Genomic DNA, 20,155 nt, shown 5'->3' with positions numbered 1-20,155 from the left:
ATAATGAAAAAAATGGTTTTTTTAGGTTGGGCTGTTGGGATGTAATTCAGTGGGATCAAGCAGTCTAACGTCATACCAAGCAAAAGATACTGAAATGGCACGCTGTGGGGCTTTGGCACTCTGGAGCTGCAGCAAAAGCACCAAAAATAAAGCAGCAATCCGTAAAGCTGGTGGCATTCCATTATTAGCTAAATGGCTCAAATGTTCACATGCAAACATCTTAACCCCAGTAGCGGGGACACTACAAGAATGTGCCTCAGAGGTAAGTAAACACATATAGCTAAATTACTTCTAATCATTAAAATAATTACCTACTAAAGGGAAGTACTACATTTGACTGTCACTTAAACCAGGGCAGGTATCCCATCAGGAAGTACATGCTTTGTGTGGTCAAACTGGTTTTGATGTCACAGCTTGTAATAAAGTAAACACCACGTATTTTTTTTCTTTAAAAGGCTATTTTGTGAAAGCAAATATATCGAAATGAAATCCTTAATCAATTTCATTGTTTTCTTATTTTTTTCATCATACTTGACAAATCTGGCAACTTAAGATGCTATATTCTGGTTAATCAGTACATTTAAATTCTACATAGCTAACCTGCAGATGTGCCCAAGAAAATCCAGTGCAGTGCAGGGCAGTGTGGTTTACAATGTCCTTGTGAATTGTTTACAACAGTGACTGATTGATTTCAAACAGAAAGGAATATATGTGGGTTTTCTATGTATTTCCTTGGCAAATTTCACAACTTTGAATATATTCATTTTTTAAATTTGAATACAAGTATTTTTTATTGTCACCATATAAGATGAGTGGTTATTTCTCCATTTGTGGAGTCATATTTGAAATTAAGATGCATTGTACTTAAGGTCAAAAATATACATAAGTTCTCTTTGTCAATTTTAGACATGGTAGATAAGATGATTTTTCAAAATATTTTGCATTATAAAACACTGTATTTTCAAAATTAGCTTCTTGAACTACACAGGTTTATGCATGCTCCATGAGACAGCAACCTTGCAGATTTAACTTCATTAAGTTTATATTGAGAAGGTGAAGTTTTTAAAGGTTTCTTATCTGGCCAAATTTGGAAATAACATTAAAAGTGTCTCTTCCACAGATGTTTCCCCTCTATTAATAATGGTCCTCTGTTAAAATGCCTGTAGGTTAAAATTTGGAAGAAAAGATCACTTAAATTTCCTTCTAAGAACATGTTTCTCTTCACCATGGGCTGCAGGCAAATCTGCTCTAGTGCCTAAAGAACCTCCTCCTTCTTCACTGACCTTTGTGTCTATGGAGTTGTTTTGACTCAAGTTCACACTGCAGTTTCCAGCCTGGCCAGTACAACAGCACCAAAAGCAACAGCCCTGGCCATCGCCAACCCAGGCGCATCACCATTGCTGTTATCGTTGCTGTTTCCAGGCACAGCAGGGTAAAATGATAAGCAGTAGAGCAAGCAGCAAAAGTGAGAAGCACTAAAGAGCACAAGACTCTAATTCGCAGTCTTGCAAAGGCAGGCAAACTCCAAACCCCATGGCAAACACAGGAGCCTGCCAATTAATAACAGCAACAACAGCTATAAATTTGATCTAGCACATTCTAATCAAATCTGTCATTATCTCAAACCCTTCCAGCCCCACATTGGGTGCCAAAAAGGACTGTTGTGGTTTAACCCCAGCCAGCAGCTAGGACCATGCAGCTTCTCACTTACTCCCACCAGTTGCGATGGGGGAGAGAATCAGAAGAGTAAAAGTGAGGAAAAATTTGTGGGTTGAGGTAAACACAGTTTAATAGGTTGAGCAAAAGCCACGCACACAAGCAAAGCAAAAAAAAAGTTCACTACTTCTCAACAGCAGACAGCTGTTCAGCCATTTCCAGGAAAGCATGGCTCCAACATGTTACTTGGGAAGACAAACACCATAACTCCGAATGTCCCCTTCTTCCTGAGAAGAAGGAACTTTATATACTTTATATACCCCAACTTTATATACTGAGTGTAACATCATATGGCATGGAATATCCCTTTGGTCAGTTGAGGTCAGCTGTCCTGGCTGTGTCCCCTGCCAAATTTTTGCACCCTCCCAGTCTGCTTGCTGGCGGGGCCGTACGAGGAGCAGAAAAGGCCTTGAGAGTATAGCAACAACCAAAACCACCAGTGTGCTATCAACACTATTTCTCATCCCAAATGCAAAACATAACGCTACTAACAGCTGCTAGAAAGAAAGTTAACTCCATCTCAGCTGAAACCATGACAATATTTTTCTAACCTTGTTCTAGGAATAGATCTGTTGTTTTGGCTGCTGGCTCTCAATGAAATGAGTGGGTATTTCTTGATCCCATTCTGAATTATCTTTTTCTTCCTTGGCTCTGAGCAGGGGGTCTGGACACCTTTCAGAATATTCTGAATTCTGTTTAAGCCAGGTGGCTACAAAATAGGCATTGCAGCATCTGGTTTTACAGGTGATTGGAAGAGCACTGCAGAGAATGTATGTATTTGATTAACTTTGAGAACATCAATAGTATTTTCAAGGCAATGCAGACGACTTGTGCTTAAAATGAAGTACAAGGCTTCTCAATATCAAAGCCTGTATTATTATTGTGACTAGGGTTATTAACTGGTAATATGCAAGATTTAAAAGATGCAGTTTATCTTTTTAGCCAAGTTACAGACTTGCAATAAGGACAGAAGGAATGATCGAGAACCTTGTGAAAAATCTGAGTAGCGAACATGAGGAGCTTCAGATGCATTGTGCAAATGCCATATTTAAGGTAATTGTATCATTATAATCAGTAGATCAGAGTCAGGATTAGCCCTTTGTTTTCATGTGGTTGTCAGTTTTTACTATTTCTCTAATGTGTAAGAAATTACTTTATAAAAATGTTGATGATCTTTGGCTTAGTTCTTCTGAGAATATTATATCTGCATATTTAATATTGTAGCTTAATTCATACTTGCTCTCCTTGTGTGCGAGCTCTAAATTGCACAGATAACCAATGGTGAGAGGTGGGGCATGCTGTTCAGATAGCTGCTTTGGTTTTTTTATGTTTGTTTGCCCACAAGGTGGACAGGGTGATAGTATAAGCACTGCAGTATATACAGCAGTGGTTTACTGTCAGACTTTTAGTGAGTTATTAGCATATTCAGATACTTTAGTAAGATATTTGTTTTCTTCTGTAATATTTTTTCTAGTCACAACATCATACACCTAGTTTTAGAGGCATCGTTTTACATGTTTTACATAATATATATTTTTAATTTTTTTGTATAGTGTGCGGAAGATAAAGAAACACGTGACCTGGTTAGACAGCATGGAGGTCTAGCACCATTATCTGTTCTGCTTGGTAACTCTGAAAACAAACAACTTTTAGCAGCTGTGACGGGAGCAATCTGGAAATGTGCAATCAGTAGAGAAAATGTGTCAAAGTAACAATTTAATTTTACAAACATTTATTACATTCTCTTGTTTTTATTTTATGGGCCTATATTGTTTTCAAAATTGTTATGTTATGATTCTTCAAAACCATTCTTTATAATCACTTGGGCTTTCAACTTGGGTGTTATAGTACTTAAAAAATTGCCACCTGACCTCATCAGGGTACAGTGAAAAGAGTATTAAGTTCCTAGAATCTTAAGAGTGAATGGGGACAATTGGTGCCTCTAAAGAATAGTTAAGGTATAAGATGCTGAGTCAGAAGGTGTACTACACTAAACATTTGACACGTGGGTGTATATGATATCCCCACTCCTCTCTGTAGCTTATAAACCGGAATCAATGCTGCACGGTAGAGAGAGTAGTTAGCACAAGTAGCTTTCATGTTTTACGTAAAGAGAGACAGAGAACAAATTATCTCATCCTAGAGTAGATATCTAATACATATTAGGTCCACCTACTTTTGAAATATACTGGAATCTAGGATAATTAGCCTAGATGCCTCTCTCCTTGACTACAGAAGGGGCTCAGAAAAGTAGCTTAATCTGGACACCCAGCTTCTAAATGAGTGGAATTAACGGATGAGAGTCCTACCATAGGTACCTGCAACCTTTCAGTACCAAGGTTTTGAATGATTATCTGAGAATGTGACAGCAGGAGTTATCACCCTCTACCTTTCATGGAACAGCTTAATGATTGAGAATACTCAACTCTCTCATCTAAAATTCATTTATCAGATTAATGCACTTTACCTAAAAAATAAAAAGCCTACTCCACTGGAGTATGTGCTTGGCTTCCTGCTGAAGTTATGCTGCTCTGTACAGAGGAATGTAAGATTTGTAGACTGGAAGGAGTATCAGTAAGACGTAAATTCTTCGTGCAGCCTTAATTTTAGTGTACTTTGCTGGACAAGCAGATATGATAGATAATTGCTGGATAGAGATCAGAAAGAATCCCAGTAATAAGTGTTTACAGTCTGTCTTTTTACTGTCCTAAATGAGTTCCCAAACTCTTAGTATACAGAGCCGTGGTCTTTACCTACTCTACTGCTGTCCTGCTGCTTTTTGCCTTTTTGATTGCACAGTAACCTGGCTTTTCAGGAGGGTTTATCCTTCTTTTCTGTGGGTGTTGGGTATCTGCACAGAGGCATTCTGTTTCTAGATCAATCAGTGATGAGATGGACCGAATGGCTCTCTCTATACTGGTAAACTAAACAGTGCCAAATCTTTCAAGGTTCAGGCACTATGTTATGATCATCCATACTGTTTAACTGCTAGCACAGTCCCTTACACAGTTTGGCCTGTGCCAGCAAGCGCTCTCCCAGACAATGCCCAGACACTCCTTGGGAACAGTGCAGGCAACAGATTGTTTCCATTAGGCAGAATGGGTGAGGCCACCCTGAATTGTGAGGATAAGAGATTTTAGCCATATGGATGCTATGGTGTGCTTCTTGTCCTCAGGGCTAGAGAATGAGCCATCGCCTGTTTTATTTATTAGTATAGCTGTAGCCAATAATTCTGTCCAAATGCAAACAGATTTTTGCTGGGCTACTCGCATATCTTTGGCAAGTGCTTGACGCTCCACGAAGGTTACTGGCCAGGCGCAGCTCCAGATGAGCTGAATTCATGCATTATGTAGTGCTGAGTCTGAAGCAGCAAACCCTACCCAAACTCAGGATGGGAGGGCACTACAGAACAGGGTGGGAGGATAATATGAAAACACGTAAGTAGATCTGGAGGGATGAGCTTGAGCCTGGCATGAAGCTAGAACTAACAAACTCTGCTGGTTCCTGCAGAGCCACTTAATTGTCTTCGAGCTACTCCACAGTATTTCCTATACCTGAAGTACATTACTGAGATGTTGTGCTGACTCAGCAATGAGCTGGTACAGGTGCCTGGGCCTGACTAGCTCAGCTTCGTTTGTGTTCAAGCAGCCATACTGCTTCTGGATGCAAGATGGCCTGAGCCAACAGCTCTGTCACAGTGTAGCCTGCCCATTGCAGAGCCAGCTCATATCATTCCATCTGTGAAGCAGTTGATATGCAACACAGATAAAGTAGCCAGAGAAAAACAAGGTTTTTAAAAAATTATTTGCTTGCTTTGTTGCTCTCTTTTTTTCATGCTGGTTTTGTTCTCTCTTGAAAAAAAATAGGGAAACTTCCAAATCATAGCGAACAAAGAGAGAAATATTCCTCCTTAAGCAAAGGCTTGAATCATGAAAAATAGAAGTTTCTCATTTCTCAGTTACTTTAATTGTTACACTGATAAACCAGCTTGGAAAGATTAACTTGTATTGAAACAATTCTAGTTCTGCTGCCAAAACCTAGAAAATACTATTTTTTCAATGTGTGAAAGAAAAGCCACATGTACAACTGACTCCTGGAAAATGAAGAGTCTTTGTAGCTCAAGTAGACATTTTCAGAAGCTAGGGGCCGTGGGGGAAGCATGAATGAGAATTCTGTACCCTCAGAGAAATTATCTCTTTAGGACAGGAACTATGCATGTTTACACAAAGATATAAATCAAAGCATAGTTATTGGATAATATACAGGTTAGGTCTAGCTTGATATACCAAGTGAAATTGTCAAGGTGTATCATAGAAAATGTATGAAGGGAAGATACAGTATTTGTTAAGAATCTTGTAAGTTCTGAACAAAATGAACTTAGAAGTCAACCCCAGTACTGAGGAGTAAAGTCCTGTTCTGAAAGATGACTTCAGAGGTTTAGCATGCATCTGTTTGCAGGATGGGACCTTCAGGATTTTTAAAGACATATTTTTTTTAGTAGCAAAAGTGCTGTGAAGAATGAGGGAAGTGTTAATATAGCAGTCAGCTCAAATTTCTGTCAATTACTTGATATCAAAATGGAATCTAACATAGTACAATAGAAATGTACTAGAACTATAGGTCTGACCTTAGGATAATGGACTTATTTGGCCTGAACTAAATATAAAACTGGTCAGGGCAAACTCTCTAAAGACTGACATTTAGATAAAAGTAAGGGTGATCCTTTGGTCCAGAGAGGTGGAAGAGGGTCTGATACGCTACTGTTCTAGCTATTGTTAACACGGCGGGAAAAAGTACTGAAAGTTAGGATGCTACGGTACTTGCCAGTCTTCCAGAATGTTTTCAGCTGTTTATAGATGTTGCATCTGCGTGTCAAGTTTTAAAAACCCCTCAAACCGCTCTGCAGATTCCTAGATAGCTTAATTAAAGAAATGTATTTAAAAAGGTAGAGTAAGAAATTATGCTGTATATTACACTATCAAGAACTGAAGTTTTACCTATGTTGTGATTTCTTCAACATGATACTTTACATGCAGAAATTAAACTTTATACTCTAATTATAATTATACTTTAATTATAAAAGTAAACTTATAACAGTAACATACTCAAAATAACAACTTTGGGTTTATTTCTGTATTTTAGATTTCGGGAATGTAAAGCCGTAGAAGCTTTGGTAGGACTGCTCACTGACCAGCCTGAGGAAGTTCTTGTAAATACCGTTGGAGCACTGGGAGAATGTTGCCAAGAGCCCATAAATCGAACTACTATCCGTAAATGTGGTGGAATACCAACTCTAGTGAAGTTACTTACTGGAACTGATCAGGCACTACTTGTGAATGTCACCAAAGCAGTGGGGGCTTGTGCAACAGAACGCGAAAATATGATGTAAGCTATTCATATTCATAGCATTTTAAATATTGAAAAGAAACTTTTTTTAGTAATTCTGGCACAAATATAGTCAAGTCTAATCTGACTTAAAGGGATATTTTACTTCTTGTTTTCCACAGGGCTGTGTGGGTTAGTTGTATCCTACTGTAAAATGTGCTATATATATATAAAAAAGTTTCATTAAGGAATTATATAGAAGCTTTTGCCTTTTGGGGAAAATTAGATAAAACTTTAGTAAATTGGTTTTCATTAAAGTTAAAATTCAAAGTTACAGAGCACCATTTTGAAGGGCTATGTGACAGGTACCTGTTTTGCCGCCTCCTTTTACATCTGGTCTCAAATCATAAATAATAGCCTCAATTAGAGAAAGTAATTCCAAGAGGAAATGTGCAATGTCATGAAAAACAATTTTAAAATTTTTGGAGTATTATTTATATTTTATCCGCTTTGTCACTCTCCATCATTTCTTTTATGAACTCAGACTTATTTTTGACCCTTTTCTTCCCTCTTATTCATTTGCAAAACCAAAGAAAAACACTCTTTGGTTTTGTGATGTAGATTTGTACAGCTTAAAAAGATCCTTGAATTTTATGATTAAGTGTTCCAGTTAAACATTGAGGTCGGCATTTACTGTGCTTACTGTTCCCTTACAGGGATATTTACCTCAAGATTCTCAGCATATTTCCCTCCTTATACACAAGGAAGGTCAGAAAGAGAGTTTTATTAAACTCCTCCTGCTCTGATTTGCATAATTCACTTGATATTCATATAGCAGTGCAGGGAATTCTTTTCCTGAATAGGGCTTTTGTTTTCATGCTTTGGCTGTCACCCAGTGGCAAAAGGCTAGATGGTACACAACTGTAAACATGGGTTGTATGAACAGTTAGCTGTGCAGCATAAAATTATACATAAATGAAATCACGTTCACAACGTATCTCACTGAAAATCAGCCATTAAAATAATGTATAAACATAACAGAATTAATATTGTAAATCAACTGAGTTAAATGCCAATGAATATAAATTTATATTTATAAAACCTCAGACATGCTCCAGGACTATCACTTGTAGTATCCAGTATGGATAACTTCATACTGGAATGTGGTCAGTATAAGCACCAAAAATAACACAAGTTGCTACTAAAATGGTGATGAACAAAGTCCATCTTGTTTTTAAGAAGAAGAAAGTACAGGGTTTTTTGCACCAAAATTTAGTAGAGTTTGCAAAGAGTGGACAAAGAAATCAAATGTCGATTTTGGTTCATATGAAAAATTGTCTATTGAAGGTTCTCAACTTTTAAAATGTTTTTCAAAATATTTTAAAACATTAACAAGTAAGCAAGACCTTAGATCAAGAATATAGTTTTTACTATTACAAAAAAAAAATTACTCAGAAATTATTATTATTGGCGAGACTGTGAGAGATACCTGTTGTATTGTGCTGTTTAAGCTTGTAGTACTAGAAGAGATAAGGCTGCTCTCTTTTCCCAAGGAGTGATTCATCCAGGTGTGGAAAAGTTTGGTACCAATCCAGCAAAATATTTAAAAACAATGATTAGTTAAAACATTGACACCAGTGCAACTACTCACATGTTTAAATGATTTGTTTGGTTGAGTTCTCTGCCTCTCACAGGTTTAAGATATTAGATTCCCCACCCCACCAAAAAGAACCCCAAACAACGGGATATCCATTCCTTTCCCTTCTCCTCTCAGATCAGCAGAGCAGGAATTGAAATTGTAGCTCCTCATCCAAGCTGATCTCCTCCTTTTTGGGAAGAGTAAGTCACCAAAGACATAAAGGATATATAGTCTGTAGTGTCACTTTCTTGTATTTGCAGAATTTGGGACTAAACCAGTAAGTAGTCTTGTTAGAAACTACTGTGGAGTTTATTCTCTTTCTATAAACATTTTCTGAAGTTCTTAACCAAAAGGACACATCTTAAGAAGAATGTGGAGATGCTAAGACTGTCTTCTAGAAAGAAGCAAAGCCAAGCCGCTTGTAGCCTTTAAGTATATACAAGTGATGAGAACTTCCTGTTGCAGTTTGATACTTAGATGTTTCTGGTCTTCCTGGTTCATCTGGATGGATCCCTATTACATTCCTTATTTCATAATCACTCCTCAGAATGGCTTGGCAGGTTCCAGGAGATCAGTTGTTGTATACTGTTAGTTTTTCTCCAGGCAAATTTGAATGGCAGGTCTTAAGGTTTGTTTTCTTTGTCATCTGATACAGACAAGCACTGTTTAAAGAGGCTACAGAAATTGGCCTTACAGAAATTATGAAAACTATGATGATTTTTCTGGATTCTACTGTCATTGACTTTCATATGTACTAGAAACCCAGAACAAAGCAGGGAAATTTAAAACTAGTATCAAGACCTCATAAGGATTGAGAATTTTCAAATGTATTCTTACATTTCATTAACTGTGTGTGTTTAACAAATTGTGGATTACAGACTAAATATTCACTTGAGCAGTCTTCTATTTCAAATGTGCCTATACAGTAGGTATGTGGAAACCATACAGACCAAGAGTGGAGTGCAGGTAGTTTCTGTGAATGAGTCAAGGACGTGTAACGAAGAAGATGAGATTAGTATAAGAAATAAAAAACTGAGTGTTGCGTCAAACAGTGCGGTTAGTTTCTGAGGGAAATACTGTACATTCATCATATGTTCCATGATGAAAGCTTGCACTGGCAAAGAGAAGACTAGCAGATCAGCATAGATGAATCTACAGCTTCTATATGTCTTTTATATATTATGTCTCTGTCATGTTTCCTAGTTGACACTTTAACATCCACAACTACTGAGTGGAAGTTACTGGTGCATTTACTTTTCTGCACCAAACCTTTACTTTAAGGCAACTTAAAGCAATGAAGTGATTCTTATTGACCCTGTTGAGCTATGTAAAATAAAGAACAGGAGCCAGATTCTCTCACAGCAAAAAATAAGTTGATTTTTCTTAAAAAAAACATAACTATATGACTGAACTTCCTTACTATTATGTGGACAGCTTGAAGCTGTTCTCCATACTCTCTCTGCTGCACCGCTACTGACAGAGATGCCACTGCCTGTCTTTTATAAAAGTTTGTCTTTTTGAGGAACTTTTTACAAGTTATTCTTTTTCTCTTAGTAAAAACAGAGGACTATTGCATATTCTTTAATTGCACTAGATTTTCATTTGCTCTTTTTGTTTGAAAACCTATAGACTTTATCTCTAGCATTCAAAACTGAGGGTTTAGAATCTTATAAACTAAAACATACAATTATTTTAGCCAAACAGATGGAGTTTGAGTCATTGGTATATAATACTATTTATCAAAGCAGCCCACAGCAACTAGTGAAACTTTTAAGAAACATGCTAAATTGTGGTTTCAAAAAAGACAAGATTACAATATGCCAGAATTAAACCCTGTAATCTTACCAGTGAGCACAATACAGAGTCAGTATAACTTTGTTTATTTACATTTGATTTTGTGGTCTAAATCAGCAGGCAATTAAACTAGATTTCTCAAAAGCAAATAACACTGTAACAGAAAAAGATGATAGATATGACAAACAGATGTCTAGGCTGTGTATATGCATGTGTGTTTAAGCAATACATATTGAAGTTTCTACTGGAAATGTTCAATATTAAGTTTGAATTTGAAAGAGAAGTACTATTTCAGATTAACTCTTTGCTAGTTTCAGATGTATAAAAAAACAAAGTAGATTTCTAGAATGGTAACTCATGTCTGGCACAGATATCTCATGATGTTCAATGATGTCATGATATATATCATGGTTCTTAAATGAAATAATGTGAAGTCTTTATCAAACAACTGTTGACTGTAAACAGCCAACAAAAGTAATTAAAAAAAATTATTTTATTAAACTATCTGCACTGGTCAAATAGCAAATTCACTGTAACCTGAGATTTCCCAGAGGCTGTCCTAGACACTCTGGTAATCTTTGAATAGGTTTAATGGCATTAAAATTATATGCTCATAAGACATATTATGTATATACCACACGTCAACTGTTCTGTGTGGAAACCAGGAAGATGTTTTGCTCATACACCTTGCAGTTGCCTCTTTGTAGGAGTGATGTCAGCTGCATACCCCCTCATCTCTGCTCTAATCATGTCTGGCCAGCACAGGAGGGTATGGTAGAAGCGCCTCTTCACTCCACCTATTTCTAACTGCCTATACAACTATTTTTGGTTATTTTGAGGAGCAGAATAATTTACAGCTTGTTCTGAATTATATCATTGACCAAATAAGAACAGTCTATGACAAGGCATAGAGCTTTGAATCAGAAGAGGTGGCCATCATGGTCCGGGTCCAGCAGATGTCTCTGCTATGTTAAGGTATAGAGCAATGATAGTTCAGAATCTGGGCTCTTCCTTCTGAACTCTGCATATTTATATATTGTTATATACTTATGGTAAATAACACCAGATGACAATTACCTATAATAAAGTTTACATTTGTACTTTGAGTGACTTTCATGATTTGAAAACTTCTCAAGCTTGTGACTATTAATAGTGTTCTATACATTAGATACATTACATACATGTAGTCAGCTATTCTATAAAGTAGTTAAATATTTGAACTTTAAAATATTAAATATTAAGATTTTTTTATATCAACTAAATAGCATATTATTTCAGCTTTTATGAGATTCCCTTCAGTTTTCAAAGGAAATGTTCTGCATCTTTATTAGAAGAACTGTCCTTTAACAGTCCTATGAGTGGTTGCCTAATACAGATTTAACTGTAGTTTAATTTTATCATCATGATGTCAACAAATAGTTATAATATATATCATTTAAAGTGACTGTAACCACAGAGTGACTAATGTACTAGCTACGGATGAATACAGAATTGAATGCCAACCAAAGTAAATTTCTAGATATGTTTGCTTGTGTTTATTGTGGTAAGTAGCTTTATTACAGCATCCTGCTAATAATGTTAAAATAAATTTTGGGAAGAAAATTAGATACAAAAGCTATATACAAAAGCAAATCAGAATATTGTTTAGTGTAATGCCATCAGAGCTTAAATTTTCAAGATTACAGGTCTATTTTCCCATCTCTTTCTTTGTTTATTTGTAAAGAAACCCAAATGTGGTTTTTTTTCCACTTCAAAAGGAATTTTCACATAGGAAAGAAGCTAATGTCTAAGCACTTTTATAGAGTTTTTATAACATTTTTCAGGGCCATTTTATAACATTTTTCAGGGCCATTTATTTTAGTGTTCCCTTTGCTTTTATAGCAGATATGCTCATTTAACACCCAGTTTCTTCATCTGCTACATTGTGCAGTGCAACCGTAGAAAGATGAGAAATTGAACCGAGGAAGGACTAGTCACTTGTTTAGTAATGCTTTCTTTAATTGGCAAATATATGTTCTTAGCAAAATGAAAATAATAAGGTTTGTGCTTGTATGGTGATTACACAATGATTATTCTTCCAGTATGAGAATTTAAGAGCATCATTCTTGTACATAAAGTTCTCTTCATTTGAGTTGATCTGGTGTAACTGAAGGAAAGCAGTAATCGGGAATGAGCAATGTACTTTGGAGGTTTGTCTGGTTTGTCCATACTGTTTTTTAGTTTGATTTTATACGTGTTGAATGGACTGAGGACTATACTTTCTGAGTTGTTCTGTTGGGTGTAAGACAACTGGTCTTTCTGGTCTTCAAGCAAAAGGCAAAACTCTTCTTTAGAAAATGAACTATAGAGTGAGGTTGGTTTACCGTGAAAAGCCGAAGACAAGAAAACTGAAAAGAAGATGAAAGTAAACTTTAAATTGAAAAGGAAGCTTTCGAAAAAATAGAAAGGAAAAATAAATCAGCCTAGAGGTTGTTTTTTTAAGTGTGGTGGAAAAAGGTGAGCTCAGTGTTTGGCTTCTATCTCTTGATTTTTATATACTGGTTGGAGCTGGGTCATTTATATTTAGTCCCTCTTGGGAGGAAGTACCTCATGTTGGTAAATGGTCAGTACTCCGCTTGACTAGAAGAAAGATTCATGGGTTCTTTTTTAATTAATTCCAATATAGGAAAAAGTTCCTTGTGCTTTCTGAAATGACAGGAAAGTAATGTTAAAAGTGCTTAAAAGTGTTGGGAGTTTGGAGGGATTTAAAAGCTTTTTTTGAAGCTTTTACTTAAATCATCCTTACTATGTTGAACATATCTGTGTTATTATGTAGGTTGTGATCATGCTGTTTTACTTTGATGCTTTAAGATTTCTGAATTTGTCCTTTGAATGATGATTTTCTTGCAATTGATTCGGAGCTGAGTATGTAAAATAAGCTGTATTAAAATTAGCAGATCTTAAATAACTTATAGTATCTCAACCCTAGCTTTGTGCAAAAAAGTATTATTTTGGAAAATATCATTGTTTAACCAGTTTGCGTCCTTGGTTATTTTAGACAGAGTTCATGTCCTTAATTATTTTTTCTGCTTCAAATGAAGGTGGGATTACATACAAAGCTGATTTTATAAATAGTTTAAAAATTTCCTGAACACAAGTGAGATGGTTTATGTGATGTTTTTAAGCACAATCTATATTTAAATTTCTCTTGTATTTACAATCAAAGATGTAGACTAATTTTATACAATTGAACTTTTACTTTTGAGGTTAGAAAATGAAGGTATATTTGCTTTTTTTTTAATCTTCAGCTCATCTGCTTTGGGTTTAACATAACTTTTTGAAAAAAAGGCATGTTTGTAAAGGCTATTAAATTTTGTTTGACCTTCCTTTCCATTGAAGGTATTCAGTGGACCCTAATGTGAAGTTATGATCCCCAAGCCTGATTGATATGTAAACATAACACAGATGGTGTAGAGATGATTCTGATGATAATTCATTTTTCAGCTAGTTACGAAGATAGTTTGATTACAGTGTGTTTAAGTAATTATAACATAGTGTTCAGTGTTAGTCTTGTTGGGAAGGAACACATGGGAAACAAGTTACACGTTATTCGTGCCCAACAAAGGATGCACTGTGGTGTGACCATTTTAATTTCTAATGCTAGATTAGAAACATAGTATTTTAAAATATGTCATAGAGTAAGGTAAATACATTAAGCATAGACTGAATAAAAAGTTAAGTACATAGTTTTGGGCATAAATATTTGTTTTGGAAAGTATTTGTTACTATATGAAAGAAGCCAGTATGCTTGAATTCAGATTTCACTTTGCATGCAGATCATTAAAAAGTCACACGCTTGTTTTCACATTTATGAGTTCTGGTTATAATGTAGTTTACTTTATCTTCTATAAGCATTTTGAATGACAGTGCTGAGAAAAAAGTAAACAGCATTAGTGAGACTTAGTTAGAAAACATATTCTCTCTTTACATCGTGTGTTCACACCCGTCTGCTATAGTAAGCATGTTTACAGGCTATGTTGATGGCAATTAACTGACAATAAAACACAAGCACTTACGTAAAACTAAACAGTATGTTAAAGGAAATCGTACCAGTATCTATTAAATCAGTGTTCCAAACAAATGGATATGGTTTAAAATTTAACATTGTCTACTCCATAATTAATGATCTCTTTTTTGGGTCTGTTTCTGCAATAGGATAATTGACCGTCTAGATGGAGTTCGTTTGTTATGGTCATTGTTGAAAAATCCTAATCCAGATGTTCAAGCAAGTGCAGCTTGGGCTATTTGTCCTTGCATTGAAAATGCTAAGGTAAGACTGTATTTAAAGTAATAGTTTTGTTATATATATGCTCACATATAATTTTTATATTTGGATCATTTCCAGCAATGCTTTGCTGTTTGCTACTTACAATCTCTTTATTTCATTCTGTTAACTGCTTAAAAAAATGCATGTGTTCATTTTTCAAAAGTGAATAGTTCTCCATCTAGCACTTATTATAGCATTCTGTTTTGCCTTTACAGTTCTCGCTGTATTTGGAAAATATATTTTAATAACTTATCAGGACCTAAACTTATTGTTCCCAAATAAAGCATGCTGAAAATCTGACAATGCTGAAAACAGAAAGCTTCTACTCACAGGCTATGAATAGCACAGGTAGTTGTAGTTGATCACCACTATGAGGTACTTCAGCTATGTTCTCAAGAGACCATCATTTGGTTTCAGAGCATATTTCAGACTCAGTGCCAATGTAATCCTTAGATTTTCTGCTCAGACTGCCAACAAAAAGTGCCAGTTGTGAATAGTGGTTGTTGTGCAGGTCAGTTGTACACAGAAGACTGAGCTATTCATTTATTTCATGTCGGTTTCCAAATAGAGATAAAATGGTGAATATAAACTGCAAGTCATCTTCGGTGAATTCTTACCACTGACCTGTGGTAAAATAAATGGTGAAGGTTTTGTTTCCCATTAGAAGTTCCTGGAATACTAAGTAGACTTTTTTCCTTAATCCTTGTACGGTAATATTTACTGTTTGTAATTTGCCTCCACATTTAATGCATTTTTTGCACCTTCTCTCTACTGTACTACAAATACATACCCTTCTACTTATCATTCGAGATCCTGAATGTGTAAAGAATGGAAATTCCTTTGAAGTGCTAGATATCCTTAGCATCCTTTGTGGGAAGTGTTTCCTGTTTGAAACCGAGCACTGTCTGGTTGCTATTAATTTATATAGATGGATAGATGTAGATACGTTGTAAGAACATTTGGTCTTGATTTTTATAACTTAAGCATTTTCTATTTCTTCACAATGATTTCTACGATGGCAGCTTGCCTGCCATTTTTCAAGCATGCTGGTTATCCTGAATTATCTTTCCATCTTTTTAAAAAATATATACACTCTAGTATAATAAAGTTTTTTTTGTTACCTGATGGTGGGGTGTATACGTCTCATCTGTCAAGATATGACTATACCTGCCTCTCTCTTGAACAATATTGCTATAACTGAATGTTAAAATATTCCTTTATCTCAGAACTGAGGTAATACTTATTACGTGTAAGACTTTGCAACCTTTAGTGCCAGAACAGAACTCCACATTCTAGATCTTCCACTAAAATCACCTTTTCGGAAGCTAAGGGGATAGAGGACAGCTACTGAAATTATAGACTACATGGGGTTTTTTTCTTGTTTTTTTCCACTGGGTATTCGATGAGTGTAAGCTATGTATATCCTTAGTGTAGCCATCCTCCTTTCATCTCTCTTGGCTGCCTGCCCAAATGCTAATCTGTGACCCCACAAAGAGTTCTTTGTGTGAGACTGAGGCAGAGTGGCACACTGAAACAAACCTACTAATAATACCCTTTCCTCTGACACTGAATGGAAAGAAATATGTATAAAGCAGCGATTATAGCTACACTGGGGAAGTGCAGTAACTCTTTCTATCTAAAGAAAATATTGATTTTTGTTATTATTATTCAAATTTAATAATATTCAACAACTTACACAATCTTCCAAGGAGCACAATTTGGTTTAAGCAGTGTTTGATACAAAAGCAGTGATAAGCATATGACTTCAAAAGGATTATGTGCATTCTGGCTTTTCCAAGCCTGTGCTTGGGACTGCAAACCATGTGTCATATAGCTGTGAGCTTGGAATCTGGATTTGTTTTCTTTTTGTGTTCTTTTGTGGAAGCTGTAGTGATCCTTTTCTGTAGCATGGAGATTCACAAATGAAATAGAACTTGTTAATAGTATCAGAAATAATGTAGTGCAGCATCCATTTTTCTGTATGGACATTTTCTGTAAATACAACTTAAAGGTTATTTTATATGATATTTATAAAATCTTAGAAGCTAATCTATCTTACTGATAGAGCTGTTATTGTTACAGAATATGAGTACGTGATTATATCTCATGCTCTTACTGTAACCATAATCTGTTTAAGATCAGAAGGTCTATCATTTCTATTTTACCATTAGAAGGGTAAAAGTCACAAAATGCCAAGACTTGAAATCTCAAGATGTTTAGGTGCTAGGCAGATTTAAGCTTTTGGGTCTAATTAGTTTGCCTGCTGTTGGACAGGAAGTTAATTGCAAAGGGAGCAGAATCTAAGTTCCTGAAACCCTAGATTATATATATTGACAGTTACATTGTGGTAAATGATTCAGAGTACTTCCCATAGAATAGATTTGTATCCATATCATATTTTGTTATAGCAATATGATACAGGTCAGTGATATTTGGTGCATGAGAGATCTAAGACTTTTTAAATAGAGGATATAAATTGTATGCTGTAGTACCTAAACTGTTACAGCTCTGACAGCCGTAATACTGGTTTGGTATCAGTCTTCACTTCTGAATGCCAGCATTAGTTCTAAATATTTTTAGCCTTAAGAATTTCTTGTAGAATGAAGGTCTCACAGGTGGGCTGGCAGTAATATAATTTGGGTGGTAGAACTCTGCTGAGAAAATTTGCACAGCACCTGTGAGTGCTACTTGTGAGCCTTAGACAAATATCTCATGATTTTGGATAAATTAGTTCATACATTTCTTTAAAATATGAGACATAAAAAGATGAGAATGTAATTTATTCAAAGGAATAAATTTAATAGAAGCAGATTCTTATTAATTAGTTCCTTACTTCCAAAAGGAAAAGTTACTACTGCAGGCACATTGGTAATGACAAAGTGTAAGCGCACTGTCCAAGAAACACAAATGATTATGAAAAATGGCTAAGAAAAGTCTACTCAACTCTGTTGATGTTGGAATGGCAATGTTTGGTTATGATGCTTCTTTGAAAAACAGTATTTATAGTGTTCTCCCAACGTACGTGAGCCCAAACAGAAAAATTTAGAGAAACTCTACAAAGATGTTATTTGGGCTATTATAAAATTCACCCAAAGGCATTGTGCCAATACGAGGAACACCGCCAGCTTGAGTTTGTATGAAAATACCTATTTCCTCACAGAGTAACCTTTAAATAGTATCTCTTGGGAAAAAGAAAAAAAAATTTTAGAGGTTATTTTCCGTGCTTGTATTTAGTGGAGTTTTGGGTACAAACATGGGATGGTAAAACCAGGCCTCATCCTTTCGTCTGTTCTCTGTCTGTGCTTGCATATCAGCTTTCAACATACAAAATTCCACTTTGTTATAACTACAATTATAAAGGCTTTCTTAAAAAGCTTTAGGAAGCCTGATACATACAAAGTCTGTCAAAATAATTTAAGTAAACAGTCTGACACTGGGGATTTGAGGGAAGAGAGAGGGACAGTCTATTTTCTTAAAATGTACTTATAAAATGACATCTCACACTTCCCTGATAAAGCGTGATTTCCCTCCTCTACTCCCGCCAAGTTACTGCATCCCTTTCAGCTCTGCAGTGGAATTTAATGGGTTTGATGAAGGTTGATCAGCCATCTAAAGTTGTCTACGTATTTCCTACATACAGGGAAAGAGAATGTCCATGCTGACACAAAAAAACTCAAAATCAAAACCGAACCAGGTTTAAGAGGGAAGGGTCATGAGATGGGTATGTGTGAAGGTCAAGTAGCCTTCATTCTTGCAAAAGTATTATATTCTGAGGAATTGACTTCTACCGGAGCCAGCAATCTGGAGTTAACCTGTGGGTGGAAAGTATGCTGCTGATGACCCATGCTATTTAGGATTCTTACATAGATCTCCCTTGTTACGGAAATTTCAACGTAACCATATGTGTAAAAACACAGAGAACATTTCTTCACTAAAAGTAACAAAGAAAGGTAGTTGAGCTTGGAAATTCTTCTGATATTTAACAAATTAAATTATTTGTTGTTTTAAATGAATTAAGATGCTTTGTTTACACATTTTACTAATTTAAAACTGTAGTGTATAAAGAGCAGTCATGCCCTGTAATGCACACTGTTGTTCATTTGTTTTATATCTTAAAAGTTTTACTTAAGTAGTACCAATACATTTTTGTTTACTTACCATTCTTTGGTTGAGTCTATAATGTCACAATTCGCTGCTTGAATATGTACAGCATTTTCCAGTTTCTTTGTTTTCCTTGCTGTGCTGCTTGCAATTCTATTCAGAAACCTTGGCAGTTTAAACTTAGTGCTCTTTCTGCTCTCTTTCCATTTTCCTATTTGTTTTCTCTAGACATTATCATTTTTAGCATAAATCACACATACTTCTCTATATTTTATCTCATTTTTATGCAGTTTTAAATCCCTGATATCTGGATGTAGACTTTCCAACTTGTAAGTATTTGTTATGAACTAAATTTCAAAAGAGTACTATAAGAGAGACAAAAAGGAATTTTTGGCTTGCCCTGCAGGCCTTCCAGAGCACTGGGATCCTTGGAGATTTAAGAAGCCCAGCAAGTTAAACCTGACTTGGTGAATCCACAGCTGGCTGCCATGCTTGCCAGGGTACGTGCAAAACCAGCCTGTCCAATGATTCTTGACACAGGCTGCCTAGAAGTTTAGTGAACCAACTATCATGAGGAGTTTGGGCCTCCTATAGGTATGTTGCCCTGGAGATATTGAATGGACTGCCATAAATTGTCCTGAGGTCCTCAGTGTCTACAAATATAGGAGCCCAGTTCCAATAAAACACATAACCTGAAAGCTGGAAAGCAAAGAGAAACTTAAGAGCATAACCCATATCTCCCTCATTGGGGAGCCTCAGGTCCTAAGTTCCATGCAAAGCAGCTGCCTGAGAGCTTGGAGACCATAAGAAGCCAAAAAGCTTAGGAGCTCCTGGAGACCTGGCTTTCCAGCTGTTTGGCAGCCCATCAGGCAAAAAGTCAGGGATTCTGTGAAAACCAGAAGCCAAGCAGCCTGGCAGGCTACTCACCAGCCATCTGGCTGACAAGAGAAAAGATGAAGAGGCACGTTGGTAATTTAGCCTGCCTTTCTGCCTGGTTTCTGTCAAAACTTTTCAAGAAGTCGTTGTGTTCTTATGGAAGGTTTTGGTTCCATTCCATTAGCATTTTCTGATGGAATACTGTTCCACTGGAAAATATTTGACCAGCTTTCCTTGTAACTTAGTTTATAATAGCTGCACGTGCTAGTCAACAGCTTGTCATGTAGCTTCTGTACTTTTAAATTAGACTTGCTAATTGGATTTTGAAAATCTATAAAAAGTTTAAACCCTGTCCTCCTCACATTTTTCTTTTTCATCTCCTCTTTGGTTTTTCTTCT

At 36.0% G+C, this 20,155-nt stretch overlaps 1 protein-coding gene across 2 annotated transcripts in view; it reads left to right on the top strand.

The window, feature by feature from the left end:
- The window catches only part of ODAD2 (outer dynein arm docking complex subunit 2), an 84,175-nt gene that overhangs the window by 27,691 nt on the left and 36,329 nt on the right, over positions 1-20,155 (top strand). For both annotated transcript variants that reach the window (XM_074157497.1, XM_074157498.1), the window contains exons 12-16: positions 26-262; positions 2,659-2,769; positions 3,270-3,424; positions 6,859-7,101; positions 14,669-14,783. In XM_074157497.1, coding sequence (XP_074013598.1) covers positions 26-262; positions 2,659-2,769; positions 3,270-3,424; positions 6,859-7,101; positions 14,669-14,783 — 861 coding nt within the window. The remainder of the gene's footprint in view (positions 1-25; positions 263-2,658; positions 2,770-3,269; positions 3,425-6,858; positions 7,102-14,668; positions 14,784-20,155) is intronic.

This window comes from Numenius arquata, chromosome 12 (genome assembly GCF_964106895.1).
Source record: "Numenius arquata chromosome 12, bNumArq3.hap1.1, whole genome shotgun sequence".
NCBI classification, from domain to species: domain Eukaryota; kingdom Metazoa; phylum Chordata; class Aves; order Charadriiformes; family Scolopacidae; genus Numenius; species Numenius arquata.
Note: the sequence above shows the minus strand (reverse complement) of the source record. Positions and strands in the feature narration are given on the sequence as shown.